Raw genomic sequence first — 26,807 nt, 5'->3', positions numbered from 1 at the left:
CTAACTGTGATAATCTAGTTGTTTTACTGTCCTTCGTAGAGAGGTTTTATAATTTACCTTTCATTTATATTAATGTATAACTTGATATAGTCACGATATGGCTGGAAATATTGCCCAAGTGGCTTTACATCTTAACTCACTCACTACACTTCTGAGTGCACACCCACCCGCTCTGACTGGGTTCGGTATCCGGGTGCTTCGTTTCGAGCGTAGTACACCCAAAGTACAAAATAGTGTGTTTTAAAATCATAGGTGATGATTGACAGTGTCTGAAATAAGCCCAAAACCCAGCCAGACATCAGGGCTGGTAACTTCCAAATGTTACCAGCCCAAAATGGATTTAACCAGACCAGACACCAAGATATGTATGGAACAGTTTTACCAGATCATCGGGCTGGCTAGCTGTAAATCTAGACCGTCCGTCAGAAATCTAGCCCGTCTCGGGCGGTGGGACGTGCACTATTTCATACACTGGTAATAGAAATCCTATTTTAACATGAAATGATTAAATCCAGGCATAAGAAAATCCGAAACGCCTACACTGCTGGGATACTTTATAAGAACTACCGGGTATATCTTCAAATAACGGCATCTGATTTGCATCCGCACTTCCTAATGTCCCGATGTTTATGTTGAAGAAATTCTGCCAAGGTGGAGAGTAGCCCAGTGCCCGAGTCCGTTACGGTCGAGGAAGCAGGTACTGACCAGCTTGCAGCTAGGATTTGAAATAAGACTGTTGGCGAGAAACATTAATCCCTCTGGATCAGTGCCCCTTTTAAAATCGTTGATAGAACTGTAATTGGCAATAAAGCACGAGAACGAGAACGCGAGATCGCGAGATTTGTCAAATGTCGCGATCTCGTGTTCTCGTGTTCTCGTGTTTTGTGCCAATTGCCCATACAGTTCTATGTAACGATTTTCAAAAACACGAGAACGCGAGAACGCGAGATTGCGACATTTGACAAATCCTCGCAATCCGCGTTCTCGTGCTTTGTGCCAATTACCCATACAGTTCTATGTAACGATTTTCAAAACACGAGAACGCGAGATTGCGACATTTGACAAATCTCGCGATCTCGCGTTCTCGCGTTCTCGTGCTTTTGTGCCAATTGCCCATACAGTTCTGTGTAACGATTTTCAAAACGCGAGAACGCGAGAACGCGAGATTGCGACATTTGACAAATCTCGCGATCTCGCGTTCTCGTGTTCTCGTGTTTTGTTTCAATTGCCCATACAGTTCTATGTAACGATTTTCAAAAACACGAGAACGCGAGAACGCGAGATTGCGACATTTGACAAATCTCGCGATCTCGCGTTCTCGCGTTCTCGTGCTTTGTTTCAATTGCCCATACAGTTCTATGTAACAATTTTCAAAAACACGAGAATGCGAGAACGCGAGATTGCGACATTTGACAAATCTCGCAATCTCGCGTTCTCGTGCTTTTGTTTCAATTCGCCCATACAGTTCTTTTGTAAAGATTTTCAAAAACACGAGAACGCGAGAACGCGAGATTGCGACATTTGACAAATCTCGCGATCTCGCGTTCTCGTGCTTTTGTGCCAATTGCCCATACAGTTCTGTGTAACGATTTTCAAAAACACGAGAACGCGAGAACGCGAGATTGCGACATTTGACAAATCTCGCGATCTCGCGATCTCGCGATCTCGCGTTTTTCTACCAATTACCTATACAGTCATCTTGAACTGTGATCACGGGTAGCTCAGTCGTGGCAATAGAGTTGCGTCCCTTGAGCGTGCCAAAAACCTATGCTGGTGGGTTTCATCCTACATCGAACTGATAATCCGTGATATAACTGAAAGATAAATACTGTTGAAAGTCGTGTTAAGCCAAACTCACTCACTTATTTAAAGCAATGCACGTGCCCCGGGCTGTGAATGGGGGTTAATTTCCAATATTAGCATGCCGAGCTTGTGAAGGTAAGGCCGCAATAAATTAATAGACAGAGTTTGATTAATTTCTAAAAAAATCATGGGAGGTCGGAGGTATGTTTATTTACATTTAATTTTTGTCTAATCGAACTTTTTAAGGCACCTGTGTACATTTACTGTAGAAGGATTCGATTCACATGCATCATGCATGTTCATGAAGTAAAGAAAGTAGGAATGTAAGAGGGGCGAATTAGGTGGTTGTATATTGTGTACGTAAATGAATAACTAATCATCATTGTCTTATATCAGGATATAGTGGTCTCGCAGGCGACGAATTCTTTATGCATTTAAGTTGCAATTAGTTGTCAGTTCAGCTGCCTCTTGTCCTTGTGTTTCAGAGAGTGAGTTATTGAGTTTGGTTTATATGGCGGCTGTATGTAAATAATCGAGTGTGGACCAGACAATCCAGTGATCAACATCATGAGCATCGATCTGCGCGATTGGGAACCGATGATATGTGTAAACCAAGTCAGCGAGCCTGACCACCCGATCCCGTTAATCGCCTCTTACGACAAACACGGGTTCCTGAAGATACCTTCTAACCCGGACCTTCACGGGTGTCTTTGTGTTTCATGTACAGTTCTGTGTGACAGTTTGGTCAGAATCAAAGGTTAGTTATTATGCATTATAATATAACATACATAGTAAATTAAACCCTAATATTAATCATTACACAAAATAGGTATTAATATTCCCATGTTAACAAAATAAAAGTCAATACACAATATGCCATTTAACGTGTATGAATGTGCTAATGGTAGTTTTCTATATGTCCTGTCAATATGCTGGCTAGTAGTTGTTATTTGGTAACTATTTTCTGTATCATGTAAGATTGATACATCTCATCTACCATGTATATTGTATGAACTTGACAAAGATTCTTATATGGGATTAGTGCATGCGATGACTGTTCGGCTGCTGGATTCGCGAACCCATTCTCGTGTAACCCACAGGATAGGTTATTTGTACAGTATCTATTGTCTATTTCATTATTATACGATGTATTATTATAAGTCTTTATGTCAACACTCATTTTGTATATCACTGCAAACACGTGATCACGTGAGTCACCTGTGTTATATTGCATCGCGTAATACCGGTATATGACTGTTGATAGGCACATTTATGCACTATATTTATTATGATGACATGTTCATCAGATGTGATTTTATGTTGTATATATCGTGTATATTATCGTTATTACAGGGTGTCTTCTTCCACCACGATATGGAAATAAAACAGATATCTCACTCATAACCCGTAGTCTGTGGTTAATAACACATTGAACTCCGCCATATCATGGCTGCCACAGGAACACAACTATTAGCGATACAAATGCTTTCTATTTCTTGGAACTTGAAGACAAAAGCATAGTATAAAGCAGGATGTTTTGTAGTCAGGCGGGAGCGGAAGAAAATCTATTAAAGTAGCGAATATGGTGTCGAGTAAAACATCAGACATGCTCATTTTAGCCGAGTGCTACAAATTGGCCTCGTTAGAATTTTGTCTGAATGAATATGCTAGCCGTATATGATATTTCATCATGGAGAAACTCACTGGTCTGTGATTATTTGTATAACTGACGGTGTAGCTGCGAATTAATGCGGCTTTGAGCACTATTTTATCACTCACTGACGTTAATGTATATCCAGCTTCCGGACACTTTCATGTTTTCACTTTTATTGACATTCATATTCACAATTTCGTTTCTTAAATTATATTAAACACGTTGAGGATTTTAAGGCACATAGGAAAACAATGTAGGAAACAACGGCAGCGGACTTATATACACTACCCTACATCGTGTATAAATTTACATAGCATTTTCAAGCTATGTGATAATTTTGCTAAATGCTACTTGGGAAATGAAAAGCACGAAAGAAGCATGACCATAGCGCTACTAAGACACGCATGCGCCTTGACCTTATGATATTACGCATGCGCACCGACAGCGTCTAAAAACGCGAGATCGCGAGATCGCGAGAACGCGAGAAAAATGCAATGTCGCATTCTCGTGTTCTCGCGATTTCGTGTTTTGTGGCCATATTTGACAAGTCGAGATTGCGAGAATGCGAGATTTGACAGCATGTACAAATGTCGCATTCTCGCGATCTCGACTTTGACAAAAGTGCTATGTACCAAAACACGAGAATGCGAGATCGCGAGAATGCGAGATTTGGCCAAATCTCGCAGTTTCGCGATCTCGCATTCTCGCACTTTTGGCATTTTAGCTTGTTTCCAAAGGACGAGATCGCGAGAATGCGAGATCGCGAGAATGTCCCTACAGTATTCCATACATTGGTACAATGTGTGAAGCTCATTTGTATGGAATACTGTAAGGGACATTCTCGAGATCGCGAGAATGCGAGATCGCGAGAATGTCCCTTACAGTATTCCATACCAATGTGGGGAATCGAACCCGGGTCTTCGGCGTGACGAGCGAACGCTTTAACCACTAAGCTATTCCAGCTATATGGCGGCGGTCCTGCATGAAGTGGGACAGGATGAATCTGTCAGTGTGTGGTTTTGCATCAAAATGTAACAGAGACATGTAGATTATGTCATTTAAATGTTATGACACTGTACAAGACTTTGCCCAACCGTGAAGATTTAGGCGACTAAAGGGATCGGGTGGTCAGGCTCGCTGACTTGGTTGACACATGTCATCGTATCTTAATTGCGTAGATCAATGCTGTGATCACTAGGTTGTCTGGTCCAGACTCTGTAAGTTGTTCTCTGGTCTCGAGGGGGAATACAGCCTTTTGGAGACTCTTGGATAATGCCGCAGGCTGCAGTGTTGAGGAGACTTCAAATCCTCCTTGGTTCTTGGGGGGTTCGAGTAGACGATGTCTGAGCTGCGGGTAGAGGCGGCAAGGACCATGAGCTGACGACGCGCCCAACTGTGCCTGTGTCACCAGACGCTTTCCTTCATATATTTTTAATCTGTAAATAATCATCATAATAATCACCATCAACACCATTTGTGTATTCCCGAAACAGCATAACAATTGGACAGTGTGCACCCGATATTTCGTTCTCGACTCCATGGGGAGAGTAGAACCTAAGCTGGTCATAATGGACTTAAGGGTTAAAAGTGACATTACCATATCTTTGTCTCATTAAAAGAAATAGCTGTAGAAATGATACGTTCACAATGCATAATTTATCCACGATTAGCTTAAAAGGGAGCAATTTGTAATCAGACGAGCTAGTATAATGAGGTAATCTTATATGAAACACTGGAAATACACATACTTCTTAAGGCAGTTATAATCTGAGGTCTTTATGAGTAATTATGCTTCTGAAAATCTGACCAAATATCCCATTTGGCATTAGTACCAATTTATTTTGACGTGAATGCACGTGTGTGTGTATGGCTGCGCGCAATACTCACTTTTATAGGGCAAGGCATCAGTTTGCCCGCAGTTAAACCTGGATACCCCGATTAGGTACAGTGTACGGATTCCGAATTGACAGTCGTCGATTTATTCCGTAACCGGGACCAGATAATCCAATGATCACCCTCACGAGCATCAATCTACGCAACTGGGATACACTTGCATGTGTCAACCAAGTCAACCAAGGCTCGTCAACCAAGTCAGCGAGCCTGACCACCCGATCCCGTTAGTCGCCTCTTACGATAAACACAGATTACTGAAGATCAATTCTAACCTGGATCTTCACGGGTCAAAGTGATATAATACAGATTCACATGTGCTTTGTACCAAGTACCAACCCTGGCTTGTGAAGCAGCTGTGTGAGGATCATGTGTTGTAAGCATGCTCTGAAAGGTACAGCGATCTTGTTCTTTCTCTACCTGATGTGTCTGAGAACGGTGGGAATGAAATCTCATCTCTTGGAAATATTTCATAACATGGGAGTCAAAATGTGCGGTGTGAAGTGCTTGAACTCTGGATCTTGTCGGGGCTACAGCTACAGCAATGTGACGTTAACATGTGTTTTGCTACGATTTGTCACAAGAGGTACAGTGAGAGGGATGGCGGTTGTACACAGAAAACATATACATGTAAGCATTACACAATTGTCATCAACAGCATCATCGTCTGCGTCATCCACATCGTCGGCAACAATTTATTGCTCAAAGACACAATTTCACACATTTTCGACAATAGTTTCGCCTGTATGATAAATATTGGGGCATATGCACTCACTTTAGCTTCCTATTCATGCAATATAATACTTACTTATTCCTTACGACTTTCCTGAAATCGATTATTGAAATCTCGAGGCGAACAGCTTCCAAACAGAGAAAACTTGCCATATATGGAATGTAAACAATTACTCCGTACATCGAAAACTGTCGCACACGGTAAATATTGTCGGTGTTAGCCGTACTGGTTTCAATCACAAGTTGTGCGTATGTTTTGTTTAGGACTGATTTCTGTCTCCAAAGGCGTTATAGGATATTCGTAAAATGCACTCCAAGGGACATAACTCTATGGGGCTCGCTTGAATAATGTTCAACCGGTAGAGGGCGAACATTTTATGTTAATATTGTAAATACTCTTAATACGTATTATTTTAAAAAAATAAATTATATTGTAGCTTCCTTGGGGGCAGGAGGATGGTATTATTGAAAGAATTGCATTATGTATTTCAGAGAAGTGTGGTGTGAAATAATGCCGTTAAACATTAAATAATAATGTCTTTTAACATGGACTTTGAACTTGGAATGCTTATGAATGAATACTTGATCTCGTCGCTATATGGCTGAAATAATGCCGAGGCCCCGTAAATCCAACTCACTCAACTCAACTCAACTCAACCTAAACAAGAAACGTCAGTACAAAGGAACACCCAGTCTTGACTATCCTCAAAATTGTGATTCCATTTGTTCTGTTTATTTGTTGTTTAACGCCACACTCAGCAATATTCCAGCTATATGGCGGCGGTCTGTAAATAATCGAGACTGGTCCAGTGATCAACATCATGAACATCGATCTACGCAATTGAGATACGATGGCATACAGTGCAATTGCTGTGAATGTTCTATAAATGGATTATCGAAAATCACCAATGTGAAAATTATGGCTAGTTGGTTTGTTGTTTAACGCCACACTGAGCAATATTCCAACTATATGGCGGCTATCTGTAAATAATCGAGTCTGGACCAGACAATCCAATGCTCAATGGGACAATTTACAACCGTAGCGGTTCATAGCTCTCATACCACTACAATCTTACATTGACGTAAAATCACTACTCACCACGAGTTGTCTCCCTCTCCGTTTTGGCGGGAAAACGGCGCCACCCGTCTTCCCACTCTTCACTCTCTCTGAATTGTAAGCCCGACACTTCTAGATTTGCTGGGAAATCCAAAGTGCCTAGCGGGGAGGTTGAGGAGGGCTTATTCATGAGTCAGGATAAGTATAAAATATCAATTTTACTCAGAAAATTACATATTTTTTCCTTATCCTGACTCATGCATTATTGCTTCTGTGTAGAATCCTACGGATTTGGTGGTGGAGTCAAGCCACTTCTGGATTCCACTTGGTGATTTACGTCTTGCATAGCCCCCTATAGGAACTATCTAGTAGCACTTCAATTTACTGCTAGGCTCTGCTGCTGCTGTAACCCTTTACTTCCAGCTTTCTCTGATGGGGGGACCACAATTGTCAACTTTTGGTCCTTGCTTCTGTTAACATTATATGTGGATTTTAACAACTCCATCTCTTGATGCATGCATCAAGTGGAGAAGCGTCCCTTCTTATGTACGAGTACGCCCTTACAAGTACTGGGTCTTATCACTCATGCTAGTCTGTCTTAGACGTGCATATGGACTCTAAAGCTGTAACTCTCCTGAGTGTTGGAATTCCCAAGCTTGGACGTTGGGAATATGTTGACTTTGTAACTTCATAGGCTTAGCAAGGCTGTGCTGAACCATGCCAATGTGAATACCTGAAGATCTGTACGCAAGTGAAGATCTCTATATGGACATGAGTCCCGTTATTATCTTCTGATGTAGATATATCTATCTAAAATTTCTCAACGATGTGAATTCCGTCCGGGATTCAGTCTGAAGATCTGCTCAGGTGATGAATTCGGACAAGAGTACCCCTCTTGAACTTCAACACGTGTCCCTCTCTCTTTGCGCAGGCGAAGATCTCTTCCTCCATGCTGAAGAGTTCCTTCGTATTGGCTCACAACGGAGATCAAGGTCTGAGGGTGAAGTTGGATGGTCCAATGACGTCTATATTAATCGTCGAAACTGCAGAGCATGACTGTCAAGTGCGTGATCCTTCACACATTTCTGATGCCGATTACCTCCCGCAGCTTCGTCCTTTAGGCTTGCGCGAACCGTCCATTAGGTCCATCATTTGCTGCATAAAAATACCCGTTTTGAAGGTCTGCGACGACTGCAGATGTAGTGACGCATCTGAGAGTGTTGCGGCTTTTTTGCGTTGAACTGTGGGATATTTGAAGACTGGAACTTTGTTGCTTTCCTGAAGGCTGCGTCAAGGTCCTCAGGTACGTCCGAGACCGGGTCAATTGGAGGTAGGGTGATTGTGTCTACATCATCGTCCTTCATTAGGCACGTGAATGCTTCATTCTTTTCTTTAGCGGGTGACGCTAGGTCCAGTCCATTAGCCATCCAATATTTTGGAGATCATGGAGATCTGCGTGGCAATCTGTGTGGAGATGCGTACGTAGAACTATGTGTAGTTCTAAGAGGAGTTCTGTATGGCGACCTGCGTGGAGGGGAGCGTCTACGTGTACGCATCCGGGGTTGCCTTCGCGAAGGCAATATATTCCTGTGTGTTGAATCCCGTGACGACCTGCATAGTGATGGTGACATTCTTAATGATCTATCTGACGACCTTCGCGCAGGTGAGAGATTTTTGTTGAGGGTCTGAGTCCTGAGACGTCTCTCTGTATCTTCTTGGAGGTGTAAGCCTCTCTGTGATGTAGGTAGCCTGTGTGAAGGAGCTTCATTAGCTTCATTATCAGATGACGATCTATTTTGGTCGGATGAATGTCCCTTCCTTCACGCAGGTTCGTTGACATCGTGCAGGGTAGGTCTGCTCTTAGTCCTAGAGCTAGAACCTCTTATAGATATCTCAGATGCACCACCGGTTCGGGATCTTTCGTGCAGCACTGGTCCTGACTTGAGCATGAGAGGCGGCTGCCTGACCATCATGCAAGGTCCTTTCCTGCCCGAAGCCCTTCTCCATCAGGTCCATCATCTGTTGGGAGAATTGCTGCATGAAGGTCCCAGGGTTGAATGTCTGTGACGACTGTAGAGATGACGCATCTGAGAGGGTAGCGATATGGTCCAGGGATCGCTGTACCTCATGGGTCCCTGCTGCCAGTGTAGACTGACTGACTTACTGAGTTTAGTTTTACGCCGCTTTTAGCAATATTCCAGCAATATCACGGCGGGGGACACCAGAAATGGGCTTCACACATTGTGCCCATGTGGGGAATCGAACCCGGGTCTTCGGCGTGACGAGCCAACGCTTTAACCACTAGGCTACCCCACCACCCCTGCCAGTGTAGAAGGTAACTCAGACTGTGCTGACGTTACCGTTGCTGAGGCCTGCTTCTTCTTCTTATGCAGTATCTCTGGGATGAGGATAGGCGGTTCTACGTACAAGCCTATTTCTTCCATCGGGACGATCTCGGCAGAGAAGGTCTTTGTAGTCTGTGAAGAGCTCCCAGTAGATCTCGTTGAAGCCTTAGGGGTGTAAGGCTTCTTCTGCGACGAAGATGGCCTCTTCTTCTTCGTATGGGTTGAGGAGTTGTCCGACGTAGAAGATCTTTTCTTCGACATAAGGGCGGACTTCATCCCACACCCATCTTCTGAAGACGCCTCCGGCAGGTCACTGGATGGAAGTATGTTGTCTGACAACGACAGACTAGCTCTTAAGGGACGGTTTAGCCATGTCTTGTAACAGCCGCCTGGATTTATCCTTAGCACGTTTCTAAGTACAGAGAAATAATAATTATTTTTGTTAGTTGCTAACATAATTTACAGCGAGAGCTGGAAGTACATATTGTTTTGCAACTAGGGCACAATAATGCGGGTCTGCAGCAGAGAACCTAAACCTACAACGAAAACAGGTTTTCATGAAATGTAAACAAACTGAGCAATCACGTGAAACCATGAATAAACAAATTTGCTAATAAATTTCAAACCATATTGTAGAAGGTACCTTATAAAGGTAACTTATAGGGTAATAACTAAGTTAGCAAAGGATATAGTGCCGTGTTGGAGACACAGGTGCTCTCCCAACCGTCCACTAGGGCGAAGAAGGAGAGAGTGAAGAGTGGGAAGACGGGTGGCGCCGTTTCCCGCCAAACGGAGAGGGAGACAACTCGTGGTGAGTAGTGATTTTACGTCTGCTTTTTTGAAGGGAGCTTCAAAAAGGAGATACAAGTGTTCCACTGACGTTCGCGGAAGGAAGGAGACAAGCAATAATACATGAGTCAGGATAAAGAAAAATTATTGTTTTTCCGGCTTAAAACGTTCCATACAAGTTGCTGCCATGTGCAGAGTGAAGTTGCATAAATACGTCACTTCCTGTTATATTTTTTAGCATGGAAAATACGCAAATGACCTTATAGAGCGGTAGCGGCAGTGTCCGGACACGGGCAGTACTCCGACGCTCGTTAAACATATTTATAGCTAATTAGGTTAAGCGTTAATGTGCAACATATACGCGCATAAATATTCCTCTTCCGCCCTGCATCACAAAAAAATCGTCTGCTAGAGTTAACACCCATGTGCAAAGCGTCCACTATCTGCCTTCCTACTTGATTGCCACGCCCCCTGATAGTCTTACATTTCCGCTAAGCAACACCGTTTCCGGTTTTAAGATCATGTACTACTTACAACTTGTTTTAGATGAAATGTAACTGACATAAGAACTCTAGTGAATGCATGCAGCCGCCTTCGAAGTACTATGGCACCAAATTCTAAAAATGGCCCATTTTGTGCCCTGTCCGGCTACTGCCTCAGTGCGTGACAGTGGGAAGGCAGTACTCGGACACATTTAAACTGACACATTTGAAATAACAATCTCATCCCCATTTCAATAAACAAATTCAATCCAACTAATTTATAAATAAAATCAAATTTAACATTAAACATAATAACATTATATAATCTTATATGAAGAAAATAATACGTTTTACATAAATCTTTTGCACTATTCCTTATTAATGTTCTAACGAATTGTAGGTTCTGCAACAAAATGAACAGGGGAAGGAATGCTAATAAACCAACCTACAACGTTGATAACGTGAGAAGGGCAATAGAAGTCATTAATACCCGACGGATTTCCGTTGGGAAAGCTGCGACAAGTTATAGTATCCCAAGAAGTACTCTTCACCATGAACTAATGAACAAGGTCCCTATTGAGTTCAAAAAGGGCCCTCCCCCTATCCTGTCACACGAGGAGGAGCAGAAACCTTCTCTTTGGGCTATCAGATGTCCCAGATTGGGTACGGGCGGACTAGGGAGCAGCTCCTTGACACAGTTCAAAACATTTTAAAGGAAACAAATCGCCCCAACCCCTTTAAAAATAACATACCAGGAAAAGACTGCTTTTCTGAGACGCAACCCAACTTTGTCCATCAAACACCTATGCAGTTGGCAAAGGAAAGGGCCATGGTTACAAAAGAAAAAATTGACCAGTGGTTTGACTCGCTTTCAGAGTATTTAAATCAAAATGCAGATGTGCAGTTACTAAGCGAACCATCACGCATTTTCAATGCTGATGAGTCAGGGTTTCCCCTTTGTCCAAAAAGTGGCAAAGTTCTCGCAGAGAAAGGATGCCAAAATGTGTATAATTTCTCATCCTCAGACAAATCTCAGGTAACGGTTCCGGCCTGCGCTAGTGCAGCTGGGATGTACGATACTCCTATGACAGTATATCCCGGGAGTACGTTTCATTATAATCCTCTAGAGGGATTGAATCTGCAGTCTTGGGCAGGAGTGAGAGTGGTTGGATGGACTAGAGGTGCGTGCAGTCAGAGTGTTCAGAGGTGCGTGTAATGCATGAGTTGGCAGCAACTCCTCCGAAATGTTATGCAATAAATGGTTTTTAATGAATCTGGCCTCTTTCCCTTTAACAAATCGAAGGTTACTTCCAAGTTTGAAACTGGCCCCAAGCAATGTCTTTAACAAGCAAACTGAGACAACCGCTTCTTCACCCTCACATTCCGGAATAGCCCATGTCTCTCCTCATACAACCCCCAACCCCTCTGGTACAACCCCCAACCCCCAGGATACTCCACAGAGCAATACCACTCCCCCAACTGATTTTGATAAACATCTCACTCTCCCAAAGGTCCAAAACCGACCCAACAAGAGAGTAAGGACTCTCCTACCGAAATCTGCGTCAGGTGAGGATAAACGAGAAATCCTACTCGAGAAACAAAGGAAACTTACTGCAGAAAATAAAATGAAAGAAAAAAGGAAAAAAGAAAGGGAGGAGAAAAAGAAACAGCGAGAGGCGGAAAAAATTGCACGCCAAGCAATTCGCGCTGAGAAAAAGATCGAAAGAGAATTAAAAAAACGAATTGCTGAACAGAAGAAAGCAGAACGTTTTATGGAACGCCTACAAAGACGTAATGCAACTGACAGAGACAGTGACGAGGACTTGTCTGATTCAGAAATTCCATACGATGACGACGAGGACGAGGATGGTGATGTGTATGAGGATGATGAGGACATTTGTTCTGTGTGTTTGTTTGGTGACATTGATGGTGATGAGTGGGTGGGGCTTCTTGGTTGTCTCTGGTTGTCCACGGTGGTTTGGACACCTTGACCAGAGCTGCATTGATCTTGACACCTTGACCATAGACCAGATCATCGATCTTGACTTCAAATGTCAATTGTGCTGACTATAACATGTTTTTAACACATTTCCTAACACAGTTGTTAGACAATGTTCACTGTTTGAATGTTACTCATATGTTCTCACTAATTTAATGTTAGTAGCTTGTGAGACATAAAAGACATTTAAACACACACTGATTATTATTTGTTATGTTTAAACAGATGGACTATCCGTTCGAAGTGCTGTTCAATCAACTTCATGCCTACAGTGGGCCGCCGGGAATGGGAATAAATACGAATGCCCTTGAATACACAATCAGTACAAAACCAGTTGCTGTATTTTCATGTATAACCGGGTAATTGGATTTGAAAAACATTATCAATGACACGTTTAATATCACTGTGTATCCTCAATATAAAATCGAAACATAGTTAACACTTAAGACAAACATGTAAACTTTACAGCTATTGAAAAAAAAGCTATAGACATAAAATATCGTACTAGTAGCAAGGAGCCGTATGTATGTTACGTGTTTATCATGTCTACACAAAATTAACTTTTCTCCTACTTTATTATAGGTACCACATTTTTCATGTGAAACCCCTGCCATTCATGGCCTTGAAGATGGATCTTGAACCTGACAACAGGTTCGATAGGAATGCTATAAAAATCACTGTACCAGAAGCATATGAGATACCAAGCATATTCTTAGATGCTGAGGTTCGGCCAGGGCCAAATAGACAGCTTGTACGAGATATCGCTGGAGCCCTTCGGGCGCGTACCACAGCAATTGACATCAGTATTTGGTCCACTGTTTAGGGACAATAAAATATTAAGTATAACACCCTTTTATACGGGTAGAATGTCACACGGTGGCCCAATCAGAGGTGGAGGCCCAAAACTTGATTGTTTTTATTTAATTCGTGTTTTGCCGGAAAGGCGTATCTTGCAAGATGTTATTGAAAGTTTAAAGAATGCAGGAATTGATGGGGACAGTGTTTGGTGTTAATTACTACTGACTGGAATGTATTGCTAGATCTTTTGCGTGTAAATTGCATGTTGTTTTTTTAAAATGTTGAGTGTCCGGGTACTGTCACACAACTGTCCGGATTAAGCCGACAGTGTCCGGTTACTACCGAATCAGTCGTTAAACAAGTAGTATAAATCTCAGTCAGACTAAGGCGTTTACAGAGTTTACGTAGATTTCATTATAAACAGCAGTTGTCTCCCTTCATATCTTATAAGTCTAGTCCAAATCGATGGGTATCGCTGTGAGTTGTTCAGTTTTCACTGTTATGTGTCCGGCTACTGCCGCTAACGCTCTTGTTGTTGCAGGATTGCTGTTGAAGAAGTAAGTTTTGATTCATGCTAGATGTAATGGCAGTAGGGGTCATGCTAGTTTCAAAATGTTCTAGAACTTACTGAAAAGATGAATGCTTTAATATTTCTCCGATTACACATAACATTCAAATGAAATAGATGACTTTTTCAAGAGCGATGAAAATATTTTACATAATTTGCATATGTAAACAGCCGATGCGGGGCGTGGTGTTTCTGATTTCCGGATGTTTTCGCGTGCCGCGATAATAAAGAGAGCCGCGATAATAGAGAGTCCCAGTATAATCTGTGGGATAACTTCACACTTTACGACAGACTTATTATAAAATATAAAAATGTATAACAGCTAAATAACAGCTCAGGTATATGGGATATCTGTTATAAACATTTGCGTTTTAGTGATAAGTGTTTTATCCTTTTACCCATTTATTAAACATGAACTTCGTAACACTGCTATCAGAACAATTTCTTCTAAAAACAAAAACTAAATTTAAAATATTCTTTGCATCAATTCACAACACAGCATTTATCAGATTTTTTTAGGCACGTCCAATATCGTAGCAAATTGTGACATTAAGAATATCATTTAGAGCGTTTAAAACAGTGATGAAGGGTGTTATGATGTTTGTTCCGGAGTTCTAAGATATTGTGCAACGTGTGCGCGAAAATCGAGGGTCTCCATCGAAAATATATATTTTCTTTCTTTCACTATGGTAATAAACTAGATAGCAGGACTGTAAACCATTAAGCACTATAACTGATACTTACACTTGTATCCTTTGAAATGAGAACAGTTTTTCGATAAATGTACAATATATCCACACTTCCTTGTTCCTTTCCCACGTAGTCAACCGTTTGAGAGTTGCTTCCCTTTGGTGATACAGTCCGATCTCCTCGACATTTTCCGGAAATGCTGATCTACATATCGCAGGTAGATCTAGTGTTCGTTTCCTCACGGAAAGACCCAGCGAGTTAAGGAGGGAGGGGGAAATGATTTACAACTGACAAAGAATAATACAAATTTACTATACAACGAATATCAAGATATCAATTAACGTAATATTTTAATCACGGTGGAAATTATTTTACTAACGTGAACGGTTGGTTGGCAAAACGTGTCCTCGAATTCCCTCTTACGATAAAATTGTATTTCAATGCAGGATATGGATTTTCGTAAGCGTAATTGTATTTTGTATTACCAGAGCCGTTTTCGGAGCAGCATATTGTCGTGCAGCTGTGCATACTTATATTACGTCTCTATTCTGTTCCGATATATATTCTTGAAATGACTATATCATACAGAATAAAATAGGAGACCACATATTTATTTATTATATGGTCTCTGAAACAATCGATGTGACTTTGCAAGTGAAGTGATGTCATTACTGCCATTGGAAACTGTTCACCATTCAAGTTTTTCTTACTGATTGTATCCTGTAGACGCAAGAATGACAATTTTCCAGTAACTCGCATCAACGGGATTTTATTCTTTTCATGGGAAACAATGATGCGTTAGGCGTACATTGGCAAATGTAGAATATACGTTCCACGTTGATCGTTAGCCATTGTGTGAAAGCCTAACTACATGAGTGGATGAGGTTTGGAAAACTAGAATAAACAGAAACAATTTGTAATATAATTTGATTATAAAATACAATGCATTGACAGAATATCATAGCTGAATTCATGTTCAACAACTTTGAAAACGTTTGAACATTATTTAAACACTTTCAGCAATATTGCGTGTAACAATAGCAATGTGAGGCCATGAACTTCAAAGAAGACTGTTAAACATTATATTCTATATGTAATAGAATTAAATAGTAACAGTGAGATAATAAAGATGCACGACTCACATTTGTGTTCCTGTGTGCTACATTGATATTAACAGTCAGAGGAGACCTCTTGACGGTATGGAGGCTGCTAACACACTGAAGCATGGGGTCCCAGTACCACATGTGCTTTTTAAGGTCACATGACAGGAAAGTGGTAGTATGGGATATGAAACATAACTTAAGAAATCTGCAAAGGTTTCTGTGGAAAGCTGAGCTTGAACCCTAGATGGCTGGTTTACTAAAAAGGTAGATAGATATCTGTCACTGGTATGAAGTTACAGCTGCACTGTGCTACGTAGGCAGTACAGATTAAGAAAACATTTATGATGCATATGAAAATTATGCGATAATACCTGCATGAGAATGAATGAGTATGGTTTTACGCCGCCTTTAGCAATATTCCAGCTATATCACGGCGGGGAACACCAGAAATGAGCTTCACACATTGTACCAATCTCCCGGGTCTTCGGCGTGACGAGCCAACGCTTTAACCACTAGGCTACCCCACCACCACAATCTGCATGAGAAAATTGTACACAGTATATATCAACTATATGGATCTTGCATTAACATATCCCTAAGTTGAAACAGAAGAATATGCAATAGATTTACCAACGTTCCAATGCAATTCAGATCTGGACTACATGACAGCTGTGAGCAAATAATCGACTCTGGGCCCCATTTCAGAAGGCTATCGTAGCGCTCCAACTGTCGTAACTGTATGCTCATCAATTCTGGAGGTCGGGGTTTGATTAATGTGGAGGCTCTTCATGGTAGAATTGTATTGTGTACTTTTGCACATATTTATTTATCGGATGATCCTCTGGTGATGCATGTCAAGACTCATGATGAAAGCAAGGAATTCCACAGTCATTTTAAGCGTGTCAAGGTTGTTGGACAGAATCTGAAATTTGAGGTTGATTTTGCTGATGGCAATGTACAGCGATGGGAGTAAACCAAGTGAAGTCCTTCACCAAGTCTGCCCAGAGTCGGTCATTTGTGGAGAAGCTTTCTGAGAAACCATTGCATCGTGTGTACATGCAGGGTGTGGAACAGAATAGCAATCCCACCGACTCCTTCGCCTGGATGAAGTCGGCTGGTCTTAAATGTGAACCTGAGGTCTTCCTTTTTGCTGCTCACGACTAGTCACTTCCCACTCGCAATCGCCTATATGTGATTCTTAAAGAAAATATCAATATGAAATGTCGACAATGTAATGAATTTACAGAGACTGTACAACACCTTTCAATGGACGCCCTTCTGTGCCACAAACAGCATATCTTAAACGACATGATGACATGGCTCGTTGCTTTTACTACCGTCTCCGCCATGTCTGTGGCTTTGACTCCGAGGTCCATCCATGGAACGACCCTGAACATGTCCAGGGCGTCATGGAAAATGATGCTTTCAAATTTCTGTGGAATAGGCCCATATACAGCCTCAGAAGAATTCCTGCCAACAAACCTGATCTTGTCTTGTTTACTCCCATCGCTGTACCTTCCATTTGTATAAAGCCAATGAATTTTCTATCCTTTTGATAGCAATTTGATTGGCAAGATTCAGGAAAAGCCTTTGAAATGTCCCGCTTGCATCCCAAGTACACAGTCGTCAGATTCCCCATTGTTCTCGGTGCCCTTGGTTTGGTACCTCCTGATCTCTTGGCGCAGATCAGGAGAGTGCCCGGGTTCTCCACCGGGAGCACAGCCCTTCTGACACTCTGGGTAATGCAGAAGGCTGCAGTGTTTGGGGAGCCTTCATATTCTCCGAAAAGTTCTTGGTGGGTTCGAAAAGGCAGTGTTCCCTGGGAGAAGTCCCATTCGCTGTCTGGGCTGGATGAAGAAAGTGGTTCGAATCTGTACAAATTTTATGTGCTAGGTTTCTGACTTGCCGCTGGCCTAAACATGTGATGTACTCGAAGGATGTTCTTGAAATTTTGTCTGGTTGAGTTATTATTTTGGAAAATTTGTTTCTTTGTTTTATTGTGAGAGCCCCCGACCACACTTCAATGAAAAAAACAAAGAACACTTTGGATAAACGTTTTGTAAAATAAAACAAACGTGGATGTGCTAACATTGAACGATCTAAGGTTTCTCAGAATGTACAGCATAGAATTACAGTAGAAGTACGACTGTCGCAACGCTACGATAGCTTTGTGAAACGGGAAACAAGTCCAGAACAGAACAAACGTTATTACGCTCAGGCCGATATCCTCGGCATGAGTAACTGAGTGAGTTAGTATGGTTTTAAGCCGCTTTTAGCAATATTCTAGCAATATCACAGCGGTGGACACCAGAAATGGGCTTCACGCGTTGTACCCATGTGGGGAATCGAACCTGGTTCTCCGGCGTGACGAGCGAACGCTTTAACCATTAGGCTACTCCGCCGCCCTCTCGGCATATGAGGTGCAAATGACAATATATGATAATATCATGGCGGCATAGTAGTTCGCCGGAAGATTTGACAATTTGTATGATATATTAACAGAATTAACTGAGCTTTTTCATAACAGATATCTTTTTACATGTAAAGAGTGATTTAAATTTTAACATATTGGTCTTTTTATAAAGGAAGCTTGTATATACATTGATCTTTCTTTTGTAATATGTGTATATTTAAAAATATAACGACACTCATCATCCACATCATTCATACAACAGTGTTTACATCTGACAAACCAGTGACTGATATTATGAGCAAGTTACTGTCGGGGTTCTTATGATTAATATAACCAGTTCGGCTAAACAAGTCGCCTCTTACGAACAACACAGCTTACTTAAGACTACTTGCAACCCTAAATACCCCTGATTTCATAAACATCAGAGATAAATAAAGTAACATCATAACGTTTTCGTGGCTATCAGAACGTAACTACACTTAAATTGTTTAGCGGAGTATTATACTTTGCATATAGGGCGCGATAGGGTAGCCCAGCGGTTGAAGTGTTCGATCGTCACGCTGAAGTCCCGGGTTCGATACCCCACATGGGTGCAATGTATGAAGAACATGTCTGTTTTTCCCCGCCATGATAGTAAGCATCTTCACATTTGTTTAAAAGAGATATGGTATTTGGAATAATATATGTCCGGGCTCTCATAGTTTTCACAATTGGAACTTAGCGGCGGGCTGAAGGGAGGAGGTTGTATTCCTAATGTAAGTTGAGGGTTGGATAAGATATCATTCTGACAGCTTGAACACTCAGATTTGACTCCAGCAATTTTACTTGCAGTGTTAACAGTTTTGTCTATTTTAGATTTGAGACAAACTGAGTGACATTGCGGGATTATTGCTAAATGCGGCATAAAACCCAACTCACTCACTCACTACTTAACATATTGCCTACACGTAACGTATGTCACCAACATCCTAGTCAATATCCTATTATAGTACAGATGTGATAATTTCTCAGTTTTGTAAATTTCCCAGTTATATGACGATGATCACGATCGAGTCTGGACTAGACAATCCAGTTATATGACGATGATCATGATCGAGTCTGGACTAGAGAATCCAGTTGTATGACGATGATCATGATCGAGTCTGGACTAGACAATCCAGTTATATGACGATGATTATGATCGAGTCTGGACTAGACAATCCAGTTATATGAAGATGATCATGATCGAGTCTGGACTAGACAATCCAGTTATATGACGATGATTATGATCGAGTCTGGACTAGACAATCCAGTGATTGACTTCATGAGCATACATCAATCAGCCACTTGGATACGATGATACGTCAGCCAAGTCAGCAAGCCTGCGTAGCCGCCAATGCAATCCAGTGATCAACATCATGAGCATCGATCTACGCAAGTAGGATAATATGGCGTGTTAAATTTGTCTGACCCGATTTCATTTGTCGTAGACGAATACAAACCCAGGACCCCGTTTCACAAAGCTCTCGTAGCGCTACGACTGTCGTATCTGTAGCATAGACTTACGACAGCCGTAGCACTACGGTAGCTTTCTGTAACGGGGTCTGGGCCTTCACATGTCTGTTTGCTCCACAGGCGCTAGAAACGCTATAGACCCAGACAGTGACAGTACATACCTTGATGGCAGAGTACTGCACTTTACCGGGCGCACTTTTTCAGATTAATTAGCGCTGCTGGGTTTCCCTAACCCTAACCCCTAACCCTAACCCTAACCCTAACTCCCAACCCTAAGGATCGTAAAGGGTGCCTAACCCTAACCCCTAACCCTAACCCTAAGGATAGTAAAGGGTGCCTAACCCTAACCCCTAGCCCTAAGATCGTAAAGGGTGCCTAACCCTAAGGATAGTAAAGGGTGCCTAACCCTAACCCCTAACCCTAAGGATCGTAAAGGGTGCCTAACCCTAAGGATAGTAAAGGGTGCCTAACCCTAAGGATCGTAAAGGGTGCCTAACCCTAAGGATCGTAAAGGGTGCCTAACCCTAACCCCTAACCCTAAGGATCGTAAAGGGTGCCTAACCCTAAGGATCGTAAAGGGTGCCTTACCCTAAGGATAGTAAAGGGTGCCTAACCCTAACCCCTAACCCTAAGGATCGTAAAGGGTGCCTAACCCTAAGGATAGTAAAGGGTGCCTAACCCTAAACCCTAACCCTAAGGAGAGTAAAGGGTGCCTAACCCTAAGGAGAGTAAAGGGTGCCTAACCCTAAACCCTAACCCTAAGGATCGTAAAGGGTGCCTAACCCTAAACCCTAACCCTAAGGAGAGTAAAGGGTGCTTAACCCTAAGGAGAATAAAGGGTGCCTAACCCTAAACCCTAACCCTAAGGATCGTAGAAGGAGCAGCGAGGGCTGCGCCAGGTAAAGTGCATTCTAGCCTGGCAGTTTTTAGCGTTACAAGCCCCTGTGGTTTGCTCAGCAATGGATTAATGTGTTGGTCGGTTATTGTTTGTGTACAGCCCTAACCACCCTTGAATACAAAAGTCGCTTGGAGTGCAGTCGTTGTTATAGTCAGATTCAATAACGAATCAACACTGACATTGTTCAAGAGCAAGGAAACCATCGACAGCTTGGACCAATGAAAGTTCACGTTACGTTGGTATTGTGTCACGTGGCACAAGTATTGTTGATTGATCTATATTGCGTGAACAGAGACGGGACCTGGCGACATTTTGAACCTGTTGCGCAATCTCCAGATGAGCTGAGTCTCAAGGTAAGGTCTAGTTTGGAACAGTAATGGTTTTAGATTTTACCCAATGTTAAAACTCATGCATGTGCTGCTGAAATATACTGATGGAAAGAAATAAGGGAACAAATGCACTCTGTCTAATTCAGACCAGCTTGGGACCGACTAAAAAGTCCGAATTAGACAGCAGTCCGAGGTACACAGATTTTAATGGAGTTGACAACCCGCAGGCACTAAAAAAACACTTCATGATTGTCAAACTTGTAGTACTCTGCCAAGATTTGTTGATCCAGTGTACAGCGTCTAACACATTAATGTTCTTTGAAAGCTCAGTCACACTGCTGCGCGTGTAGACGCTTTTCTATATTAATTCCACGATTTTCATCCACACTGCAATACAAAGCTTGCAAAGAGACCTGGAAATGAATATTGGATCAGCTATACTTTTATGCGTTTTCTTATTTGTTCTCATCGGTATATATCCACACCAGATGCCCCGTGTCGTTGTGTAAATACTTCATGATATTGTCACAGGTTGGCATACTTAACTTACAACTATTCCATGTACAAATACACAGGTGTACAACAGCAATACAACAGCAATACAACAGCAACCTGGATTTGTAATTCGATTTTAATTGGATTGGACAAATTACCACAGATGCGAGAACAATACTGTGTATATGTCTTTGATTACCACAAAGGGATAATTAGTGACGGTACGTGATTTATGGCTTATGGGGGTGGTGATGATTTTTATGGAGAAGCATGTGTACAAAATTGATGGCCCCCACCTCCCCAGAACAGAATGGATGTCCCCACCTATTAAAATAAAAAACAAAAACAAAACACGCACGCACTCACGCACGCACGCACGCATACACACACCACCCCCTAGCCATTAATTAATTATAAATGGTCCCGTAGCAGGAATTCGACCTGTTGAACAAACTTTAGCACTAAGTCCGAGTGCGTTAGACAGACAGACACTTGTTTAAAAATAGTCTTAATCGGACAAAGAATTGGAATGGGTTGTCACAGCACATGTAGACAGTGAGAATTGGTAACATTAGACACCATATAACAAAGGGACGCGGCCCTCGACACAGCGCTACGGTCTCACAGACCTGGCTAGGCTTGCTCCAAGGCTGTATTAAAGCTGAAGCTGGGCTAAATGCAAAGCCCAGAGACAGTACGGAGTGAGTTAATATTTAACGTCACATCGACAACATTTCAGCCATATTGTGACTACAAAAAGTTATGTACTAAGAATAAACATATGTATACTTATTTACAAACCTGCCAGCGAAGGACAGTATAACGAATAGATAGCACAATTCGATTAAAACTAGCTTCAGTTCAGTGTAAAATATTAACTCATTTCAAAACAACACTATATAACATCGGGCTATAGATCGCCAACAACTGAAGGTAGATCACCATACTAGTGACCATGGGAACTTACAGTCCATTTGCTTCCTGCATGGACCCTAAATGGTTTTATACCATCCCCCAGTCGGGCCGGGCCGGGCCACCGGGTAATACTAAAATGGATTGCAGAATATTAAAACGAAACCTGCACATTTGGGTCGATACACTTCCTGCCTTCACAAATACATAGTTTGATTGAAAATGTATAGTTAGTGGTGAAAAAACCCACACAACAACAATAACTACATACCGAGATTCCCGTAGAATCAGAATAGAATTGTCTCAGGCTGAATCAGCACAGGATGCTTATGTTAAAGAGACGTGAATATCGGCGAGTGTCAATGGGCACGACATGATTATGTATATTAAAAGAAATGTTTGAAATCAGAAAACTTTGTAATATGTTATAAAGGATCAAACAAAGTATGCATTCACAAACACAAAAATTCTTATGTGTTTTCATTGTAAATAATACCAGCCCAAATCAAATAGCCAGCGCGTATGCATATGCTTATATTTACTAATACACATGAAATACAAAATGGTATTATATCTACCTAAATACCACTTCATAAAGTAAAGTAAAAGTGAAGCCCCATTCTCTCTCCATTCCCAACGATTTAGGAAAATAAAGTCCTCGGAAAACAAAATCCGCAATCAAAAGTGTTTAGTCTCTGTTCAGCCCGACTTGGCCCGTGCTGTCAAAAACACCTTAAACCCTCACACATGTATCCTGATTGCTGTCTATATCTCTAGAACAGAGTTATATCTACCTAAATACGTCTTTATAGAGTCTCAAAGCGTTGTATTTGAAGCAAACACGTTGCTTAAAGTGAAGCCCTATTTTCTATACATTCTCAACAACCACACAGTATCACAGTCATGCTTTCGGTCCGGCTTGGCCCGGGCTCTCAAGCGCACCTTAAACCCCACACATATGTCCTGATTTGTGTTTAATTCCATAGATCAGCATTATATCTACCTAAATATCACCGTGTGATGGTACAAAATGCCACATGTAAAGAAAACTGCTTCGTTACAGTGAAGCCATTTTCTCTCTCCATTCACAACATAGCCTCAATCAAAAGTGTTTAGTCGCTGTTCGGCCCGGCTTGGCCCGTGCTGTCAAAAACAACTTAAACCTGACACATTTATCCTGATTTGCGTTTAAATCCATAGATTAGTATTATATCTACCTAAATATCAATGTGTGATGTTACAAAATGCCACATGTAAAGATAACTGGTTCGTTAAAGTTAGCCCTTTTGTCTCTCCGTTCACAATATAGACTCAATCAAAAGTGTTTAGTCTCTGTTCGGCCGGTGGTAGGACAATAGGCCCACAATGACATAACACCCTCAGACAAAACACCCCTGGGCTAAATGCCCCCATGACAAAAAGCCCTCAATGGGTAGGACAAAAGGTCCTCAATGAAGAGATGTAATAGAATACCAACAAATCTTTTTTTTCATTCCCACATGAATACAATATAATATAACATTCAACATTAAATAGCATATGTAACCATGTAATCATATGATTCCGTGGTACCTACGTTTCCGTGGTATTTTCTAATGACATAATTTCTCACGAGCCACACGCCAAATCGCGCCACCTATCGATTGTTTACGTTCATCAGTTGATCGGCAATAGCTGTGAGCAAAATATGTTCAGACTTTCATCAATTTGCGTACATACAGTCATCTACTATTAAAAACTAATGCAACTTTGAGTCTATTAATGCTGAAGAAATGTGACTATTGTGTTAATTCTACAAAATCGTTTACTGTAATACAATTTAACAACTTCGATATTACTGTAAACCTACATTGACACTCCCGGCTCGGCTGTTGACAATGTGTAAGATTGTGACATGTGCTGTGCGCCCGTAATTTGATCTGAAGGAAATACCACGTAAACATATGACGTCACCAAGTTGTGCACAATGGCTGCCTGTCGTCCGATATGGACAACAATGAACTTCAGAATGACAAAAGTGTATTATTGACATTAAATGATACAAAGGTATGTCGTCTAACACTATATTATGTTTATATGACTTGGCAATATGAGCGATCATATTCATAGTCGTAAATTTTTAGCACATACCTCACAAATGTAAATCACCAAGCACATAATGCAGTTGTGCAGTTGATACTTGTGCTACAGTTCATACCAGTCTAATATTGTGTCCTATACCAGTCAAAAGCGAATGCTGGGAACACCGTCACCAATAGCCGGCCTCTGGATTCCAACCTTTAAAGAAGGTAGCAGGAAATCAGCAATTTATTTAAATAATAATAGCGCTGACCATCTTAATAGACCATCTTAATAAACACCATGTTCATTGACATACAACAATGAGTACCTGTCCAACAAAATCAAACATAAGAGGAAGTGACCAATTTAAGCTAGTTCTCTGAAACAACATTTAGCAGACTTCATTCCATTGTTAAAATAACAACATCGTCACTGAGGAGCCTGAAACAACTGGCAGCAGTGGGAGGAATTGCTTAGAAAACATCATGTTATCACCTGTCAACTCAAAATATACACCGAGGGTGTTTTATCCTATGGGTTGAAATTTGCAAGGGCTTTTTGTCCTGGGGACATTTAGCCTAGGGGTTTTTTGTCCGAGGGCTTTTTATCCCAGTGAGCTTATTGTCTGCCCAACGTTCAGCCAGACATGGCCCGTGCTGTCAAAAACACCTTAAACCTCACACATGTATCTGATTTCTGTCTATATCTCTAGAATAGAGTTATATCTAACAAAGTACGTCTTTATAGAGTCTCAAAGCGTTGTATTTGAAGCAAACACGTTGCTTAAAGTGAAGCCCTATTTTCTATACATTCTCAACAACCACACAGTATCACCGTTATGCTTTCGGTCCGGCTTGGCCCGGGCTCTCAAAAACAACTTAAGCCCCACACATATGTCCTGATTTGTGTTTAATTCCATAGATTAGTATTATATCTACCTAAATATCACCGTGTGAAGTTACAAAATGTCACATGTAAAGATAACTGGTTCGTTAAAGTGAAGCCCTTTCCTCTCTCCATTCACAATATTGTCTCAGTCAAAAGTGTTTAGACTCTGTTCAGCCAAGCTTGGCCCGTGCTGTTAAAAACAACTTAAACCTGACACATTTATCCTGATTCGTGTTTAAATCCATAGATTAGTATTATATCTACCTAAATGTCACTTCACAGAGTCTCAAAGCGTAGTATTTGAAGCGAACACGTTGCTGAAAGTGAAGCTATCTTTTCTACATATTCTCAACAAAGACAGAGTATCACAAGCGTTCGGTCCGGCTTGGCCCGGGCTCTCAAAAACAACTACTGTAGGTGTTTGCACGTATTCATGTGGCCACCATCTGGTCATATACCAACGGATTCGTGGGTTCTTTTAAATGCACAGGGTTGTGGACTGTACACTAAGGGTTGTGACAACACTGAACGAGTCTGCACACAAGGCTGACTCCAAGGTTTTTACAACCAGTCACAGGTGGGTTCGATCCCGACACCTCATGCCCGCTGGATCACTAGCCTGGCGCATTACACAGCCTAAGCCAGCTCGCCCACCACGCCCACCAACTGTGGGTCTTAATGCATCGAATACCTCACAGTCAACGAACTGACTGACTAACGGGAGACAAACCTTGCTAAACACGAAATAAACCACATGTGAAATAAGTTTCGTGGAAACAAGTTTCAGCCACAAACGATGTTCGCTCAGGTCATCAGATGACACAGAAGCAAGTTAATGTATTCCAGCATAAGATCATACACACCAAGATCATATCGTGGAGTAAACATGAAGTAGACTAGTGTTGAGCTATTTTCATCGCATGTGATGCTTTTTTCAGGTACTGAAAATGTCTCAAGCACAAAAAAGAAAATTCCGCGTGGGCTCAACCGAAGACCCAGATGATGAGGATGAGGATGTGGATGTGAAGAAGCCATGTACATCAACTCAAGATGGAAGAGCACTGGACACACCAGATACAAATGTGTCTTCACTGTTGTCACTACCTGGCGCACCAGTTATTGAAATAGGAGAATATGGTTTGAATGTCATAGATTCTGGTGCATTAGGCGTCACAGTCATTCATACAGATGGGCGTGTCCAGCCATCAGGAGTGATACATCAAAGTGTACCATCTGAAATGATGGGGGAACAGCTTGGACCAAATGAAGTGATGCATCAGCAGCCCGAGTCACCAGGAGTGACGCATCAGCAGCCCACATCATCAGGAGTGACGCATCAGCAGCCCGCATCATCAGGAGTGACGCATCAGCAGCCCGCATCATCAGGAGTGACGTGACTCATCAAGC

At 41.7% G+C, this 26,807-nt stretch overlaps 1 protein-coding gene across 1 annotated transcript; it reads left to right on the top strand.

Annotated features, from left to right (window-relative positions):
• Nucleotides 1-21,031: 21,031 nt before the first annotated feature.
• On the top strand, nucleotides 21,032-26,797 carry LOC124288666. Its single transcript, XM_046725237.1, has 2 exons — nucleotides 21,032-21,068; nucleotides 26,339-26,797. The coding sequence occupies exon 2, from the start codon at nucleotides 26,348-26,350 to the stop codon at nucleotides 26,795-26,797; it is 450 nt and encodes a 149-aa protein (XP_046581193.1). The 5' UTR covers nucleotides 21,032-21,068; nucleotides 26,339-26,347.
• Nucleotides 26,798-26,807: the final 10 nt, after the last annotated feature.

This window comes from Haliotis rubra, unplaced genomic scaffold, assembly GCF_003918875.1.
Source record: "Haliotis rubra isolate DU_JTF1 unplaced genomic scaffold, ASM391887v1 Scf1112, whole genome shotgun sequence".
Classification (NCBI taxonomy): Eukaryota; Metazoa; Mollusca; class Gastropoda; order Lepetellida; family Haliotidae; genus Haliotis; species Haliotis rubra.
This window is presented reverse-complemented; position numbering and strand designations above follow the sequence as displayed.